An 18,675-nucleotide genomic window follows, 5' to 3' on the forward strand; every position below is an offset into this window, starting at 1 on the left:
CAGCAATCTTCAGTTTCAGGAACCGGATTTTTTCTTCCAGGACATGTATTTCAATTTCTCCATTTAGCTTCATCTTCTCTTGGATATTTATTTTTTCATAAAAGATGCACACTTCCTCTTCCCGTTCTATCAGCTGAACACCACTATGGCCAAAAGGAGAGGCAAAGGCTAAGAGGGTGTTGAGACCACTTTTTTTTTTTTTTACTAGTCACGGGGATTCTCTCTGGATCTGGGAACAAAATACACATCAACATTACATAATTCCAGAAGATAATAGAAATTTACTGTCGGCTTTCTAGTTAAACTCCACGCTTTCCATTTTCCTGGGGATAGGACAGGGAGGGCTGGTTGGCATCTCGACTCTGAGCTGATCATGCAGTTGGCTGGTCACAGTTATCTCTGCAAGTCTCAAAGGTTTTCCTAGGGTGGGAAAAAATGTCATTCCCTAGGCATGAGCAAAGTGATCCCATAATCTGATTTTCTGCAGGCCCTTCTTTTGGGGCAGACTTGCCAACCGAGGTCTGGCCAGAAGTCCCCAGGCAGGGGGCCAGGGAATGTGTCTCTGCAGTGATTCTGTGTAAATTGCCAGGCCCATTAGGTTCTTTTAAAGTTGAATATTTTTGAAGCAAATTTCCCCATAAACAGGCAAAGTTCAGTTCTTTGTAATCATGCCAGGGGAAAGACCCCTCCATGTAAGGAAAATGTGGGAAAGAAACGAAGTAAGAATTTTCCAATTCTAGCCCTTACAGGTTTGACCAGGGCCTGGGAACTGCATAAATTATTTGTTTTATGCCGGGAGCCAAATAAGAGGACTTTTTTTTTTTTTCTTTTTATCCCAGAGAAAACACCTGCCAGTAGTTTGAGGAAGTACTGTTCTTCACACCCTGAAGTTCTTCCCACACTCTGCATACCCACTATCCCAGAGTTCATCTTTAATTACTTTTTATCTCTTTCTCTCTCTCCTCCCCTAAAACATGTGCATACACAGTTGCATTTGTTCACCCTAAACTCTACATTTCATCTCATTTGCCATTTATCGGCTCTTCTCATGATCCCCTCATTTCTCTTGACAACAGAAGCTAAGAGCCATGCTTTACCATCTTTTTTGTCCTTTCAGGGTCCAAAGCTTCACACACAGCTTTGGATGAAACAGCCCACAATCAAAACCACAGAGAAGAAATAGATCTAATACCAGAGGTAATTACTACAGGACCCTACATTTTCACATTCCAGATTTCCCGGGCACAAGCAGCTTGGGAAGACTGCTACGGCACTAATTGATTAATGACATAATTGTAGCCTGGAAGAAATAATGCTCTTCTGAGAGGTCCTATTTGCTGAGAAAATGAGCTGGGAGAATGGCTTAATAAATATCATACTAAGACCAAATCTGTTACCAAAGGGGATGCAAGATCCAAAGACTTATTTATGTCAATTATACTGAAATAACTTGATGATAACGGAGGCAATCTGAATAGAAGCCTGGGAAAGAACTTTCATATTTAAAAGAGCAACAACTGAAACCCTATTCTTGCGTTTCTCTCTTAAAAGAACAGTTTCTTATTTTTCAGGCACACAGCTCACTGCCCCCCACCCCAAACACGCCCCTGCAGAAAGCTAATGAAACCTGAATGTCAAATGCCCCTCGAGACCCACTGTCAAGGCTCGAGAAGGGGCGACATTTCTAAATCGGATCTCTGGGTGTTTTGTTTCTCACGTTAGGTTCCTGGTTTTTACCTTTCATTTCGATGCTGAACAGCTTTCTCGTATCTCTTACGCAGCTGCACCATCTCCTCTTCAATCATTGTGATCATATTGGCAAGTCTGTCAATGTTGTTTAACTGGATTTCCTTCTTCTCCTTCATTTCCTGAAGTTTTGCTACAATTTTGCACACATCGTTTTGCATGCTTTCTCGGATAGTAACATTGTTGGCATGTTTCAGCATGCAATTTTGTAACTTCCTTTAAAAATAATGGGGAAATGGGTAAGAATATCATTTTCTTCAGTTAGTGTAAAAATAACGAAGACTTCTGAAACTATCCAAGCAGCTCCCGCTTTAGTATGTCTCTTGAAATGACAATAGTAGGACAGTAGTCTCCTTATCCACCATTCTGCAGCCTGAGGAGCGCGCAGGCGTCCGTCCACCGGAAGCCAATGCTCCTCCTTCCGGCTCTTCCGAAGGTCAGCAGCCGCCTAACGCTACGTCACAAACGCGCTCGCGTCCTTCACCTCACCTCAGCCGGCTGCGTAGGCATTTTGTCACCTCACGTCATCACAAGAAGGGTGAGTACAATACAATAAGATATACTGAGGGAGAGGGACAGAGCCCACATTTACATAGCTTTGATTACAGTATGGCGGACCCCCGAACACCACACTTTTGAACTGCCTGGGTCCACTTAAACGTGATTTTATTTTATCTTATTTTATTTTTATAAATACAGCACAGTACTATAAATGTTATTTCCTTTACGTTTTCTTTTCTCTAGCTTACCTTATTGTAAGAATACAGTATACAATATGATAACGTAAAATATGGATTAATCGACTGTTTCCGTGATTGGTAAGGTGTCTGGTCAACCACAGGTTAGTACTAGTTAAGGGCTGTGCAGGGATTGGCACCCATAATGCCTGCGTTGTTCTAGGGTCAACCGTATGTTCCTGTAATCGTTCTATTTTATTAGTATTGTTAATGTCTGTGCCTAATTTATAAATTAAACTTTATCGTAGGTAAGTAAGTATAGGGGGAAAAAAACTAGAATATACAGGGTTCAGTACTGTCTGCAGTTTCAAGCATCCACTGGGGGGCTTGGAAAGTATCCCTCACAGCTAAGGGGGACCGCTGCAGTAATATTGGTATTTGTCATATAATGCTCTGTACTGTGATCTTCCCAGGTCTCAGATTCCCCACTCCCCTGGTTTAGGACATCTTTCCTTTTGTGCCCCAAGACTTTGCTGCCCCACTTTGTCAAATCAAGAGACCATAGTAATTCATTTACTGCTCTGTCCTCCCCATGAGGCTGCTGCCATATTTTGAGGGCATAGATGGTAATATCTGGTAACAGCCATTGGACTGGCTTCATACAGCATCACAATAAGGGCTGAATGAATGCGTGGCCTCTATAAATGTAGGATGAGAATCTGATTAGGAAATTAGATTTTCCTACTCATACCAATCCCTTCCCCCGTCCCTGTCCATCCGCTGCCTCACACACAAGAACCCATTTTGTATAGCTTTATAAGAGGAAACTGGGCATGTGTTGTGATGAGCACTGGGTGTTTTACGCAACTAATGAATCGTTGAACACTAACTACATCAAAAATTAATAATGTATTATATGTTGGCTAACTGAACATAATTTAAAAAAAAAAAGGAAACTGGGCAACAATAGCCACCAGAAAAAGTTCAGGTTGTATGAACTCCGTAGATCAGGGACTATGTATAAGTGAAAGAGTCCAACATCTTGCCACATGGTAAATAATAAATTTAATAAATAATAATTTGCCAGATGTTTCTGAGTATGTTTTTATGGATTAATTCATCTCATGTAAAAAGTCCTATAAAATAAGGACTATTTTTAAAAAAATACTTTATTTCTTTGAAAGTGAGAGCGAGAGCACAAGCAGGGGAAGGGGCAGAGGGAGAGGAACAAGCAGACTCCCCGCCAGACGTGGAACATCGAGCCCCATTTAGGGCTCAATCCCAGAACCTCGAGATCATAAGCTGGGCTAAACTCAGACGTTTAACCGACTGAGCCACCCAAGTGCCTCAAATAAGGACTATTTTTATGGGTAAGAAAAGTGATCCCAGAAAAGTAAGGTAGCTTGCTCAAGGTCATGCAGCTAGTGCTGCAGGGCGGGGATCGGAGTCTAGAAAGCTCTTGTAACCACCACTACACTGCCTCCTACACATTAGATGCTTCAAATCTATAACCAGGGGATGCTGGTTAGTAAACATTTGATTGTCTTCTAACTTTAAAGGCAAATTATTAAACTTGTGCTTTTCTAGCTCGGTAAAAAAAAATAAATAGTATGTAAACATGTTTTTATTCACTTAAAAATAAAGCTGTCAAACAGTAGAAGCATGCAGAATCACATTCAGTTGCTTAGATTGTCATTTGTAAAGCATCTTTGAGCAAGCATCTTTGAGCTTTGTAAGACCATCAGTTTCTACTTTATAATTCCCAGGGTATTTTAGAGTTCAGTGAATCAGAAGAGGAACTTTTGAAAAGACGGTAGTATTACACTTACCTTTCTTGAGTAACTGCACTATTTCTTAAAATTTCCAGTTCATTTAATGACATTTTATGCCTTTCTTTTATTTCATTTACTTTCTGGTGAGCTTTGTGAAGTAAGTTAACAAATTTGTTTCTTTCATTTCGGATAGTGTCATACAGTTTAGCAAACTCTTTGAGTCTGTGAAAACACAGTGTTTTTGAAACTTATGACATAAGACTCATTTTCCCCCGACCTGTAACAAGATAAATCATCACGTAATTCTCTTACCTCCGATGAATTTCATGTTTTTTCTTCTTGTGTATTCTGATTTCCAGATCCTTTGCTTTGATCTCCTTAACAATGTTGGTATATTTTTGCTGAAATACGAAAGCTAGGTGTGAAATTAAAAAAAAAAAAAAAAAAAGCCCATTGCGATCAACGTATGAATACTCGCAGCTGTATCCTGTCTCATTCCTGTGCTATCTTAGCCAGCTGAGTTGGCCAGTTGAGGAAGAACTGTAAGGGAGAGATCTGAAAATTGACTGGCTGGCTGAACTGAATTAAGGACAAGAAAGAATGAGAGAAAAGAAAAAGAAAACAGCATGTATAGGTTGGATTTGAGGAAAATTTGGGGGACTTTTGGGACAGCCTAAGAGTGAGTGTGGACAGAACAGATGGGCTGGGTAAGTGAGGAGTGTTGTGGAGGGTAGCTGAGGGAAGAGGATTTGTAGTTTGTTTTGACAGATGTTACAGATGGAACCCTTTGTGGTATTTTGTGAGAGACTGAAGCCAGGATTTTAAGGTACTTTCCTGAGAAGAAATACTATCCCATGCAAATGCTTGCTCCGAACAAAGTTTGCCCTCAGAAACAGCCAACATCTGGGGCACCTGGGTGGCTCTGTTGATGAATTGACCGACTTCCGATTTTGGCTCAGATCATGATCTCAGGGTTGTAGGATCGAGCCCTATATCGGGTTCTGTGTTCAGTGTTGTCTGCTTGTGTCTCTCTGCTCCTCCTCTCCCTCTCCCTCCCCCACAAAAAAACAAAAACAAAAACAAAAAACAGCCAACATCTGGGTCACATGGTCAATCCTTGGTATTATTTTTTAATAATATGTCATATCATGTTCATTTTCAACAGGAAACCTCTGAATATAATCCTTTCATGGAATAAAATTATTTTAATGTTGGGGTTTTAGCTAGCATGACCACAGGGTCGTTTTTGCCATTGGTTTCATTGTTCTTTCAGTTTAGAACGTTGCCCTGGGTCAATTCTGGTTTAAAAAATGCCAGCTTGATGAACTTGGGAGAGAGGGTGGTTAATGCTCTTGCTCTTGACTGGTTCTTGGACAAACCATAGTGGCACATGAGTTAGTGGGAGAATCCAAGAGACCAGTAGCCTGTACAACTGTCAGCCCTATTCCCAAGAGATACCTACCTTATTCTTACTGAAGTTGTCCTGTGCTTGAATCCTCTGCTCATTGTCATTGACCTGGGTCGTTTTTCCTCTAGATTGCTGACTATTGTTAATTGAACCTGAAAACTATTTTTTCAGTATATGATTGAATCTTGTTTGGGGAAGCAAGGTTTCTAAAAGACACTGTGGAAAACTGAGGATCTCCTGAACTCTTATAGTAATTAATGGATAGTTACAAAAATGCAGTTACCTGAGCTTTCAGGAAATCCTTGGATTTTTGCTCCTTCTCATCAATTTTGATTTGAGTCATACGGACAAGGTTGAAGACAAGCTCTCGCATGTTTTCTTGCTCCTTTAAAAGCTTGTTTTCTTCTGCAAGTTGTTGTTCCACTAACTTGGACTCAGCTTCTGACAGGATTTTCTTTCAAAAAACACAACATATTAAAACTTATTCATTTGAAGAAACACACTAGAGCCAGTATCTTAACAATTTTTATTTCCTATGTAGAATTTATTTTACTAGGATGCGAAACAAAGTAACTTGACTGCCTTAGCTCCAAGTATTCTATCTTATAAGAAAATGTGCAAATATGGTAACGTGTTTAATGGGATACAACTTTTTCTTAATCATCAGACTGTATTTTCAAGTAACTTTAAGAAAAAAAGAGACATAAAAGCATGTTTTTGACAGTGACTTGAATAAACAAAATTTGAAAATTTAGAATTAGACATTGGTGAAATAAAGCATTTATTACTTATTTTAAAAATGATTATATAATCATTAGCCCTTTTATTTTAAAATCTCATGAATTTGCATAATTTTTGCTGGTTTAAACACATCCTTTTTCCCCCCAATTAATATGGGGTTTGAATGGGCTCTGAGATGAAGAAACAGACCCACATTAAGTAGCATCATACCCCCCTATTGAGGTTTTGTGGAACACAGTTAAAAACACAACTTTTCATTAATCATTCTTAGATGAAAGCTTAAATAAGAGTTGACATTGACATTGACCTGTTGGGCCAGATTCCTCTTAGCCATTTCAACTTCCTTGTGGAGTTCTCTCCTTCTTTCGGATAATATAGAATCATCTTTAGGGATAGCTTCCATCTGGAAATAAAAATTTAAAACTGGCACTTACACAAGAATGAAATCTTCAATGTCATGTAGTCAACCCCGCTCTGTGCCTTTTGCAAATGGTGGGCAAATTATGACTCTTAATCTTATATGAACTGCCTTTTATGCTGAATGTTCTTTATAAAATCATGGTAAACTAAAATATAAAAACCTGTCAAAAATCTATAATTCAATTGCAATTATTATATTTCTCCTTCATTTGGAAATAAAATAAATCTTACTAATAATAGCAGCTAACAATTATAGAGCATTGACAGGAAAGGTTCTAAGTGCTTATGTGTATGGTCATATTTAATCCTCACAATAACCCTATGAGATAGGTAATGTTATAATCTCCAGTTACACAGATGAGGAGAAGGAGGAACAAAGACATTTAAGCAAATTGTCTCAATGACAGGTGCAAACTCAAGTGGTTAGATTCAGAATCTGTGATCCTAACACTGTGTGTTACTGCTCTTCTGACTTATGCATGTTTGGAAACATGCGTGTTCAAGTGATATTTATTACACTTATAAAATGTGAATTCCTTTATGAAATCCAATAGATTAAAAAATAGGATTTAGTAACATGAGTTAATGAGCTAATAACTCATTAACATGAGTTAGTAAGAATACTTGGCTACTCTTATGTAGCAGTTCGATGAATAGCTGGAAAATTCTTACCCAAAAGGCAAGTCTCTTAACTGTTCGATACCTGAAATTCCACCATCGCATTTCTATTGTACTAGCTTGTGCTTCTGTCCTCTGCTAAAGTACTCCAGGAGAAAGTAATGTTTCATTCTAACAGTCTCTGTTGCCTTATTAGGAATGAACTTGTCAGAGTCTTCATGATGGAGAAGAGAGCAGAGAGGCAGACTTGTGACAGCTTCTGAATGAACACCATCCAAATACAGGGAGGGTTATCTTGGGGTGCTGACAGCATAGTTGACTTAGAGTGAGTTTAGAGTTGGATTTTTTTTTTTAAAGATTTTTAAAAAAATTTTTTTTTTTATTTGACAGAGAGAGAAATCACAAGTAGATGGAGAGGCAGGCAGAGAGAGGGGGAAGCAGGCTCCCTGCTGAGCAGAGAGCCCGATGCGGGACTCGATCCCAGGACCCTGAGATCATGACCTGAGCCGAAGGCAGCGGCTTAACCCACTGAGCTTTCAGGAAATCCTTGGATTTTTGCTCCTTCTCATCAATTTTGATTTGAGTCATACGGACAAGGTTGAAGACAAGCTCTCGCATGTTTTCTTGCTCCTTTAAAAGCTTGTTTTCTTCTGCAAGTTGTTGTTCCACTAACTTGGACTCAGCTTCTGACAGCGCCCCTAGAGTTGGATCTTTATACCAAAAGCACATGACTCCAACCTGATATGGTTTATTTCCTCCTGTGACAACACCAAGGTGGAATATTGGCTGAAATTTGTCTCAAGAGGGAAAGATCATACTGTTTAGTGATGTAAAGGTCACCTAACAGACTCTTTCTGAGATTTGTGTTGCTCTTTTAAAGTAGCTAAAATATGTCCCAACATCAGGAGTCTGGGCATCTTCAGTAGCGCCTTCTCTACCCTCGGATGGCCAAGATATCCGGTTTCCCTCCTACCACGGAGACCTAGCTGTTGAGAAGTACACAGTGGATTAGGAAGATGAGACAGTCTTGTGCAGTCAGTGTAACAATATACAGAATTTGTGGTTTTGATGAGCAGGTAAATGCTAGAGCCAGGTGAGAGAAGGGACAGCTCAAAGTAGACTTGAATAATCAGGAAAGATTTTATGGAGGAGTTAAGAGGACAGCAAGAGAGAGTATGATTTCTTCTTCTGGGAAGTGAAGTTAATTGTTCCAGAGCAAGTCTAACAAGCGTCCTAGTTCCTGGCTACTTCTCTGCCACAGGTGGCCAGGATGGGCTACTCCAATTGCTTTGCCCCCAAGTGTAGGCAAATCCATATAGGCATGCTAACTGGGACCAGGGAAGCTTACAAGGTTTTACAGAAGATATGACGAGGGACACTCAACTAGCTACATGTCAATGAAGAGCTCCTAACAAATTTTCCTCATTTCAGGTCTCAGTGTTTTGGATTACAAACAATACTGCAATATATTGTATTTATTTCTGAATTCTGGCTAGCTACTTCTCTGATACCTTTCTTAGTCCTCCATAAACCCAGTCCTCAAGTTTCATACAGGAACTAAGAATGCTTGGTTTGTAGAAGAAGTAACAAGGTAGGCCATTGGTAGCCAAGCCTGCTGGTTGCCTAGCCAATACTCACACTCTTCTCTGACTTTACTTAAAACAAACAAACAAACAAACAAAACCCAGTTTTGCTCATGGCTGCAATGTATCCAGGATTCTTTAGAGTCTTTTCTAGCTAGGAGTGACCAGATGAGCCATGACAGGCCAGTGAAATGTAAATGGAAGTCTGCTGGATAAGACTTTTGGGGCAGTGACTGTTTTCCTGTTAAAAAGACAGAGTCAGGGCACCTGGATGGCTCAGCTGTTAAGTGTCTGCTCAGGTCACGATCCCAGGGACCTGGGATCGAGCCCTGCATTGGGCTCACTGCTAAGCAGGAAGCTGTTTCTACCTCTCCCACTCCTCCTTGTGTTCCCTCTCTTGCTGTCTCTCTTTCTATCAAATAAATAAAATCTTAAAAAAAAAAAAAGTCAGAGTCAACCGAGTTATCTACCATATGCATTTTATTCTCTCCATTCCCCACTTTTGTTTGATCTTATCCTAAAGATGGAAGGTCTTGTGACCTTCAAAACAAAATATACATGTTAAGGATAACAGAAAAAAGAGCTAAGAGGATCCTGGGCCTACTTCTGGACTTTTTATTATATGAATAGAACAATCCCCTAGTTAAGCCATAGTAATTGAATTTCTGTTATTTCTGGCCAAATTGAGTCTAGTTATGTTCCAGTTATGTTCTAATACTGGGGTGACTTGAGATATTTATCATTACACTTCAGCCCCAAATTACATCTATCAGCAGGTTTTGTATGCTTATTTATTTTAGTTCTTTGTTTGGGTTTTTACAGATTCGCTTTTCGTACTTAGGAAAAAAACGTGTTTATTGTAACCAAACCAAAAAAAAAAAAGTGTGTAAAGTAAGAAATTAAACATCTGCCCCTTAACTTTACTTCAAATATTACTCCCCAGGAGATACTGTTAATAGTCTAATGTCTGTTCTTCCAGACAGTTTCAATGCATGAACAAACATTAGTCACTTCCATAAAAGTTAAGAAGTTAGACATGATTCTGTCACAGTAAACATCCCAATTACTTGATATCAAAAGAACCTCAGTTTCTTTAAGGCTTTGATACTTTCCTAAAATATTTCAAACTTTCATGAGGTTTGTGGCTTGAATTTCTGGAGTCTCTACAGTCAAAAGCCACGGGAGAATCAAAGAACTGTCTCTAGGGGGAAACGAAGTCTGAAAAGTAGTCGGAGGCCTTCATGCTTACCTTTTATCTCTTTCCTTTTTGGACCACATGCAAGGCTGAAATGTTCGCTCATGCTGGGAGTGACTATTTTCAAGTACTGCCAGCCGGCATAGGACTGTGGCTGGGCTAATTATAAGCCACAAGGTCACAGAAGAAGATAGTCTCTCACTGAAACAAACTGCACTGGGGCAAAAACAGATTTTTCGCGAAACCAATAAAGGAAGAGGACTTTAATATGTTTCCATTGCTGTTAGTTTTCTGTTCAAGGGGTGCTATTTTGTGAAGTGCCCTAATATAAATAGCTACTATTTATTAAAATCTGAACAACTTGTGAACATTCTCCTACAGTCTCCCATTGGGTTAAGGCCATTCCTTATGTATTTATGTCCAGCCAGGTCAACATATAGGGGCATGCCTCTCATCAGAAACAGCTCCCAAACGGCTTTACAGTTTCCCACTCTTCAATATAAGAAGATAGCCCCAGGAGCTGTCTTTGCCCAAAATTCCAATTTAACTATTGTAATGCGCTCAGATGGCATAGCTTATAGTAAACCAGTACTCCTCTAACAAAAATAGCTTGAAAAGTTGGATTAAAAAATATGCTTGAAGGCATAAGAGTTGCAAAGGTAAATAGAGTTAAAGTCTTCAAAGTTTCTAGCACTGTCTGGAAAGCAGTAAATTATTAATCTATATGGACTCCAATCAAAGTCAAAGATGAACGTTGTCAACTTTAGGCTAACCACTTTAGGCCGAAGAATGGAAAGAGAATGCAAAACTAACTAAAGCAAACCTAAAATGGGGCAAATAGAACAACTGGAAATAGAAATAGGACAATTCATCTGTTTAATTAATCCAAAAGAAGGAAATATAGGAGGGGAAAATGGAACATAAAAGTGATGGAACAAAGGGAAAGCAATAGTAATAGAGTAGACAAAACCCCAAGAAGATCCATAACCACATTAAATGTTTTTGGACTAAATACAAGAAGTAAAAGGTAGAAATTTTCAGACCAGATATTAAAAAGTGTGTGCTGCATATAAAAGACATCTAAGTAGGGACACAGAAAGGGTGAAAGTAAATGGATGGAAAAGGAAATACTGTGCAAAATCTAATCCCAAAAAGCTAGTATAACTTATATCATCCTAATAGCAGACAAAGTAAGCTTTTAAAGCAAAAAGCATTTCAAAAGTTAAAGAGATTTCACAGTGATGCCAGAATTAATCTACCTGCTGGAACTGTAATAACACTAGAGGTATACGAGAACATAACTGTTCTATTTGTTTTGCAAAAGTGTAAAAAGCACATTTTGCCCCACTGAGATTTAAAAAAAAAAAAAAAACAGATTTGTGAGTGCCATCTGACCACAGGACCAAGACCTAGCCATTTGTCACACTCCTAACCCTAACCACTTTTGTCCACACCTTCTGAAGATTGGTGTCTGAGAAGCTGGGTTATGCTACAGAAACAAACAATCCCCAGCTATCATAGCTCCAACCATGAAGGCTTAATTCCCTGTGGCCAGTCAAGGCAATGGTCCAAGACCACTACTGGCGGAGCATTTGGGCTGCTTTCATTTTGTAGCACTTCCGTATCCTCAGGTACTTGCACAACTGCATTAGGAGAGAAGAAAGAGCTAGAGGTCTCACACTGGCAATGAGTTGACCTGTCACTTCTGTCCACAATCCACTGGCCAGAACTAGTCATGTGACTTTGCTCATCAGCAAAGATGCAAGACAGTAGATGTTTCCTATATGCCCGGAAGGAGAGAACTAAGCATAGGTTAGGATTGGAATTGTCTACCACAGTTGGAAACTCGTGTTTAAGTTTCTGAGATCATGAGCCTCCATGAGGTCATAGCATAACAGTACCGAAGAGAATGAGTATGGTTTTTATATACCCAGTGGCTTCATCTCAGAGACTGATCTCTTTTCCACCAAAGGATGCAGTCTTTTCAAGGATTTACTGCCTTCCAGCAGTGGTTGGTCAGTTAGCACAGGGAGTACCACCTGAGTGGGGAGAGAGAGGACCAGAAAGGTAGTAGACAGAAGGAAAGAGCTATCTTGAGCATCCTCTGACTGGAGTACATCCCTGATACTGCATGGAATTAGCCAGGTAGCCTGGGTTCTAGTGGCCCTTGGCTTGTTGCAGGTATAGGCTAACTAGCCATCTATATTTACCTAATTTGATCTAGTCCCTGTCTGTTACAGTCTACAAATCACATCATTCTGGATAGGATTCTTTCAACTGGTCAAGACAGTAGTCCACTTGGTCTGACTCTGTAGTGAACCCTGGAGCTTGTCCAGAACCGATGGCCTGACTGCTTGCCCTGGCCAGGCTGATGGCTGATCCGAACAAGTCATGTCTCTAACCTTGGGTTAGCAAAAAGAGATTGAAAATCATTGCAAGTCAGAGCCTCTATGATAGGCTTGATGCACTTTAAAATTAGCATTCTCTGATTTCCTTTTCTTTATTGATAGCAAAAACAACTTCTTAAAATATTTTGACTTCAAAAAGGTAGCACTGATCCTGAAAAGTCAAAAAGCAGTGTAGAGCACCCACCTCTAATAGAAGTCTTTGATGTAGTGCCTGAGTTTGAGTGAGGGCATCCCAGGACACTTTCAAGAGCAGCTCCGTCTTTTTTAAATTTCGAAAATCTCGTTCTTTTTCTCTCTGCTTACGAGAAAGCTCATCATGGTAGTTCTGCTTGTCAATGAGACAGTTTCGTAAATTGAGATCCAAGATCCCTCTGTTCCAGGTAAAGAGAGAACATGAAAGCGATTTGTCATCAACTGCTTTTCATGTTTTTCAAGACCGCACGCTCAGCATATTCATACAGAAACTATCCTCATACGAGAATGAGATTTTAAATAATGCCAAAAGCAACTTTGTTTGGAGTCATTTAGAGTCCCACAGTCTTTTTTTTTTCACATTAAAATACATCTTTAATGAATGTTCAATTTACAAAATCCTAATGTTAATGACCTTTTTTTTTTTTTAAATATTTTATTTATTTATTTGGCAGACAGAGATCACAAGTAGGCAGAGAAGCAGGCAGAGAGAGAGGAGGAAGCAGGCTCCCTGCCGAGCAGAGAGCCCGATGGGGGGCTCGATCCCAGGGCCCTGGGATCATGACCTGAGCCGAAGGCAGAGGCTTTAACCCACTGAGCCACCCAGGCGCCCCTGTTAATGACCTTCTTAATGAGAGGATAGTTAAGCCCATAATGAGCACTATGTTTTTTATCACCCTTGCAAAGAAAAGCTATTTATAATATGTTGGGGGCATTTGAACATTTTATTATTTTTTTTTCAGTGTTCCAAGATTCAATGAATCTTAGAGTCCCACAGTCTTATAAAAAACACAAATGGAATAGCAGCTCAGCAGATACAGAGGCTCAGAGGTTGAAATTTTATTTAAAAATAGGGATTAACACCTTCCCAGGAAACTGCACCAGGAAGTTATTTCCACTAGGAGAAAGTCATGGTCACCTCAGAAATACCACTCATCTTTAGGAAAAATCCCTCAACTATAGCATCCTCCAATGATACACTTTTCAGAGGCATATTTCAAAAACTTACCAAAAAACACATAGTGTCCTTAAGGTTCAGTCATCAGAAATTGAGGAAAATGATGAGTAAAGGGTGAGAAAAATATTTGGAAATAGTTTATTTAATATTTTTTATTAATGGTAAAAATCTATTTAAAAATTTATAAAATGTTTAACTGAATCAACATAAGCCTGTTTGAGATTATGTGTTGAATCCTCAGATATAAACTGAAGACAAGTTTGGGTGACAGAGACACAGAAATATTACTAACCTTTCAGTTAGTGAAGTTGCTTCATTCTCTCTGGTTAATTCCAGGAGCTTGACCAACTGGTTATATTCTCGTTCTCTGATTTCAAGTAAGGCTCGTTTGCTCTCAACTTCCTTTATTACATCCTCCTTCTCTTCCATTATAGAATTAATTTTGGTTTCAACTTTCTTTAGTGAGTCATTTAGCTCTTTGAGTTCATATTCCAAGACGATTTTTTTCTTTTCCATTTCTCTGTGTGGGATACATACATACATGTACAGATACATAGGTAAATGTGTATATGCCCATGCACACACGTGTGAGCCCATGCTGTCTTTACCTATTACTTCCTGAAAAGGCACCAGAAGAGCCAGTGATGAATTCAGAGGTGGGGTGAAGATCACGGGCTGGTGGGTATCTCCACTGAGTGCCAATGAGTGATTTGTCCCATCTCCTCCCTTTCTCCCCAGATCCCCACTGCAGCATCTCCTTGGATCTACCTCATCCTGACCAGCCTCCCTGAATCTTTCAACTTTGGTGGTGGTGATATGGTTTTTTTGAACTGTTACTAATGCCTGCTTTTTTTTCCTCCTCACCAGAGCAATCATACTCTTTCTCCAGAATTTTCGTATCTTCAGTTATCTGTATCATTTTGGGTTCCTCTAAACCTTGAGAATTCCCTCCATGATTTCTGCCTCCAAATCTACTGTGAATGTTCAAGGGTGTTCCCCCATGTGAATAGTTGGCAAAGGAAAGTGTTGCTGTCATCTGGGCTTTAGTCTTCTGGCTGGCTCACACACTCCCAGAGCATGAAATCCAACACAGTTCAAATAACTTATCTTTTGCATAGCTCTGTTAAAGTCAGTTGGAGTTCTCCATGCCGATTCGATTTATAAGTTGGGAAAAGAATACTGTCCCCAAATTAAGACCTAAGTGTTATGAATGATAGTAATGTGCTGCATTACTTTCTTCTAATGAACTTGATAAACCTAACCTAGACAGGGCCAAATGCAGATATTTCAAAGGTTATAATCATAATTTGATGTGTTCAATGAGTAATACTCTTAGCATGCACACTAACTTGGGGGAGAGTAGGCTGGGAGGGCCTAAAAATAATAGTAAATCATACACTTTTTTGCGTGTTGTTTTTTCTATCTCTTTTCCAATTTGTACAGGAACAGCTTGATGGTGAACCACTTCATCCTAGCAAAAAAATGGAACCATGTTAAATTATGTAGTCTTAGACCAGAAGTATTTAAGATAAGAAAATTAAACAGAAAGAAAAGAATTGCAATGTACAGAATTCCTGCTGTCTGTCCTGCACTGTCCAGGGTGCTTTAATTATTTCATTTCATACTCACAGTGACCTTATATAAGATAGTTGTGGTTAGCAGTTTAAAGTGGAAGTAGCTGGGGATGCTTGGGTGGCTCAGTAAGTTAAGTATTTGCCTTTGGCTCTGGTCGTGATCCCAGGGTCTTGAGATAAAACCCTGCATTGGGCTCCCTGCTCAGTGGGGAGCCTGCTTCTTCCTGTCCCTCTGCTCCTCACCCTCTTGTGCTCTTGTGCTCTTTCTCTCTCTTTCAAGTAAATTAAAAAAAAAAAAAAAAAAAAAGAGGTAGCAGAATGTCAGGTCCGCCCATCTTCATGGTTCCAGGGTTTGGCTGCTAAGAGCCCATGCTTGTTCTCCTCTCTGTAGTATTGCCCTGGTTGAGAAGAGCAGTCTCGTAAGGAGTAGAGGGAAGAAGGCAGCCCTCTGTGACCAATGACTAATGGATGTGGTGATGTAACACAGCTCATCCCCTCTACCTCTGGTGGCATTCGTGGTCTAGAGTTCCTCCTGGGATTAGGTTGAAGCTAGAGTTCTCCTGAAAACACATTTTGGCAAAGCTCCTTCCCAGCTCTGTGCTACTTCCCTCCCTCTTCTATCAGATTCTCCTTGGTGCCCTCTCTCCATGAATACTTGTCTGAGTACTAGAAGCTCTGCTCCTAGGGAGTCCTAAGACTCGTGCAGAGGGAATTCAAATAATGTTGCCAAAGTCACACAGCTAGTAAGCAGTAAGGCTGAGATCAGAAGGTAACATTGTCTAGAACCACTTTCTACTAGGCTCTATGGCTTCACAGAAGGTTGAGTTTTAGCCTCAAGCACCTCATGCACACAGCAGGGTTCCGGAACAGCCCTTCCTGCCTGAGGATCGCATTGACTTCAGGGCCTGGGGTAGCACATACTCGTGGAAGTTGTACACTTCATGGCCATGTAGTGTATTTCTCCCTGGGATCTTGCTCAGTCCTTAAGTTATGTTAAGGCTGAGACTCTTGGGATTTTGGGGGGGGCTCTTTAAGAAAAAGTAAAAAGTACAAACGCTAAATAGGCACAGGGCTTTGGAAGAGGTTCATGCAAGTGAGGGGCCTGAAGCTTTAGCTTTGCGGGGCGCCTTGCAAATCTGTCTCTGCTCAGGTGCTGCGCTGCAGGGAGCAGCTGGTTCTGCCTTGTTTGACTGCTCTAAGACCCTTAAGGAAAAAGAGGTTAAAGTAATCATAATTGTCCTTTAAGCCATGAGTCTCGGCTGTTGTTGTTTTTAAAATAACTCTAGGTTATTTAAATCATTTTTTGAGAGTTATATATATTTCAAAGTAAAATGAATTTTAATGATCTCCTAAAACATAAATGCATAAACAAAGTCTTCATCACTTTCATGGGGAGAAGGGAATAGAGTGGAATCAAATAGACAAGAATAAAGTTATACAAATATACATCTGGTTGCTCTTCAAAGAAGTGATTGTGTTTGTGATTTTTTTTTTAATGTTCAGTTAGCTAACATATAGCACATTATAAGTTTTTGAGGTAGTGTTTAATAATTCATTAGTTGCATGTAATTCCCAGTGCTCATCACAACATGTGCTGTCAATACCCATCACCTGGCTACCCCGCCCTCCCACCCCCCAGCCCCTCTGTAACCCTTAGTTTGTTTCCTGGAGTCCAGAGTCTCTCATGGTTTGTCTCCCTCTCTAAATCAGCTTTCCCTCCCTCCCTCTCTGGACCTCCACGCCATTCCTAAGTTCCACATATGAGTGAAACCATATTCAATTCTAATGCCAAAATGCTTGGTGAGGTCTAGAGAGATTTTTTTTTTTTTTTAATTTTATTTATTTACTTGACAGAGAGAGAGATCCCAAGTAGAGAGAGGCAGGCAGAGAGAGAGGGAGCAGAGAGCCCCACTCTCTGCTCTCTCCACTGAACAGAGAGCCCAATGCGGGGCTCGATCCCAGGACCCTGAGATCATGACCTGAGCGGAAGGCACAGGCTTAACCCACTGAGCCACCCAGGCGCCCCTAGAGAGGTCTTTTCCCTGGGTCAAGAGCTCCACATTAGGGAAGAACTACCAAACACTCTCAGGTCTTCTGTGAATTCCTAGGGCCCGGGTGTAGTTGGATTGGATCAGTCACAACACCAAACGTTCCAGTTGATGTGATGCTGCCCCTCTTTGTCAAACCTGCGTGCTTAGTCTTGATAACCATGCGTCTTGACATCCATGCAGGCATAATGCTTAAGCATTTATGAGCTGTAAGTAGCATACCTTTAGGTTGACCTGATATTCCAATAGTTCTTCTAGTTCCTTCTGCTCCTTTAGTAATTGCTTTTGCTTAGATGCCAAATCTTCCCGTAAATTTTTGATCTCCAGTTTCTTCTGTATTATTTCCTTACGTAATTCCTCAGTGCTTTCTCTCAATAGTCTCATCTTCTTCTCCATTTCCTTTAAAAGTCATCAAAATTGGTTATATAGAGCCTGAGCAAGTATTTGTCTACCCAAAAATCAAATGAAAAATAATTTTATGCACCATTTTGATTATATATGTTTTGAGCTCCATGAATGATTTTTATAAGGTTACATACAATAATGATTTCTGACATCTTCAATAAAGGCATGACAGTTGTATGTCATGTATTAAACATTTAACATGAGAGTCAGAGTTGTATGTGTGTGTGTTTTTTTAACTAGTGCTCCTGTCTGTCCTGAATTTTAAATGTGTCCTCTTTGAGGTAATTTTTATTTCATACCCAAAAAACATTAGCAAAAATTTCCAGCCTATTTTCTAGTAACCTTGTGATTTGACATCAGGTGCAAATAATCTTTGACTATCAGGCTTATGGTTAACCTGAGTCCCACGTGAGAATTAAAGACTATGGAGTTCATATATAGGAAACCCAACCCTTTGTGCTTCTTAATCCCCCACTTTCTTATTGGTCTTACTTCGCTAACCCATTCTCCCCAAAGGCCCTCCACCCCAAACTCATAACACATCTTTGTTCCCTTGGGGATTGTTTGACTTATGGGAGAGAAGTCCTACACTCAGAAAATCTACACATTATTAATGACTGAGTGAATGGATCCATTAAACTTGCTCTGGGCTTTCTGCACCCCTCCCTCCTCTACTGCTGCTGGGAGAGGGTTAAATTGGTGATCCTGTGATCTGGCTAAAATTAAAAATGCTCGTCCCCATAAAATCTGTGTGGTAAATGATAGGTGTACTTTATAATAGCATAAAATATATATTATAACTATTATGTATATAATATGTATGTATATACATAATATATGTGTATATATATACACATATATACATACACACAAACACACCAATAAAAAGTAGTATTTTACTCTATGCTGAACAGGTTTTTGTGCCTTAGA

The 18,675-nt window shown here is 39.8% G+C and overlaps 1 protein-coding gene across 1 annotated transcript in view; it reads right to left on the bottom strand.

Annotated features, from left to right (window-relative positions):
• CCDC146 (coiled-coil domain containing 146) overlaps nucleotides 1-18,675 on the bottom strand; it is a 119,439-nt gene that overhangs the window by 11,255 nt on the left and 89,509 nt on the right. The window contains exons 6-15 of the mRNA XM_082692426.1: nucleotides 17,563-17,739; nucleotides 15,116-15,189; nucleotides 14,011-14,238; nucleotides 12,753-12,939; nucleotides 6,652-6,747; nucleotides 5,887-6,057; nucleotides 4,508-4,596; nucleotides 4,253-4,417; nucleotides 1,738-1,962; nucleotides 5-143 (exon numbers count right to left, since the gene is read on the bottom strand). Of these exons, the coding sequence (XP_082548552.1) occupies nucleotides 5-143; nucleotides 1,738-1,962; nucleotides 4,253-4,417; nucleotides 4,508-4,596; nucleotides 5,887-6,057; nucleotides 6,652-6,747; nucleotides 12,753-12,939; nucleotides 14,011-14,238; nucleotides 15,116-15,189; nucleotides 17,563-17,739 (1,551 nt within the window). The remainder of the gene's footprint in view (nucleotides 1-4; nucleotides 144-1,737; nucleotides 1,963-4,252; nucleotides 4,418-4,507; nucleotides 4,597-5,886; nucleotides 6,058-6,651; nucleotides 6,748-12,752; nucleotides 12,940-14,010; nucleotides 14,239-15,115; nucleotides 15,190-17,562; nucleotides 17,740-18,675) is intronic.

This window comes from Mustela nivalis (genome assembly GCF_964662115.1).
Source record: "Mustela nivalis genome assembly, chromosome: 12".
Classification (NCBI taxonomy): domain Eukaryota; kingdom Metazoa; phylum Chordata; class Mammalia; order Carnivora; family Mustelidae; genus Mustela; species Mustela nivalis.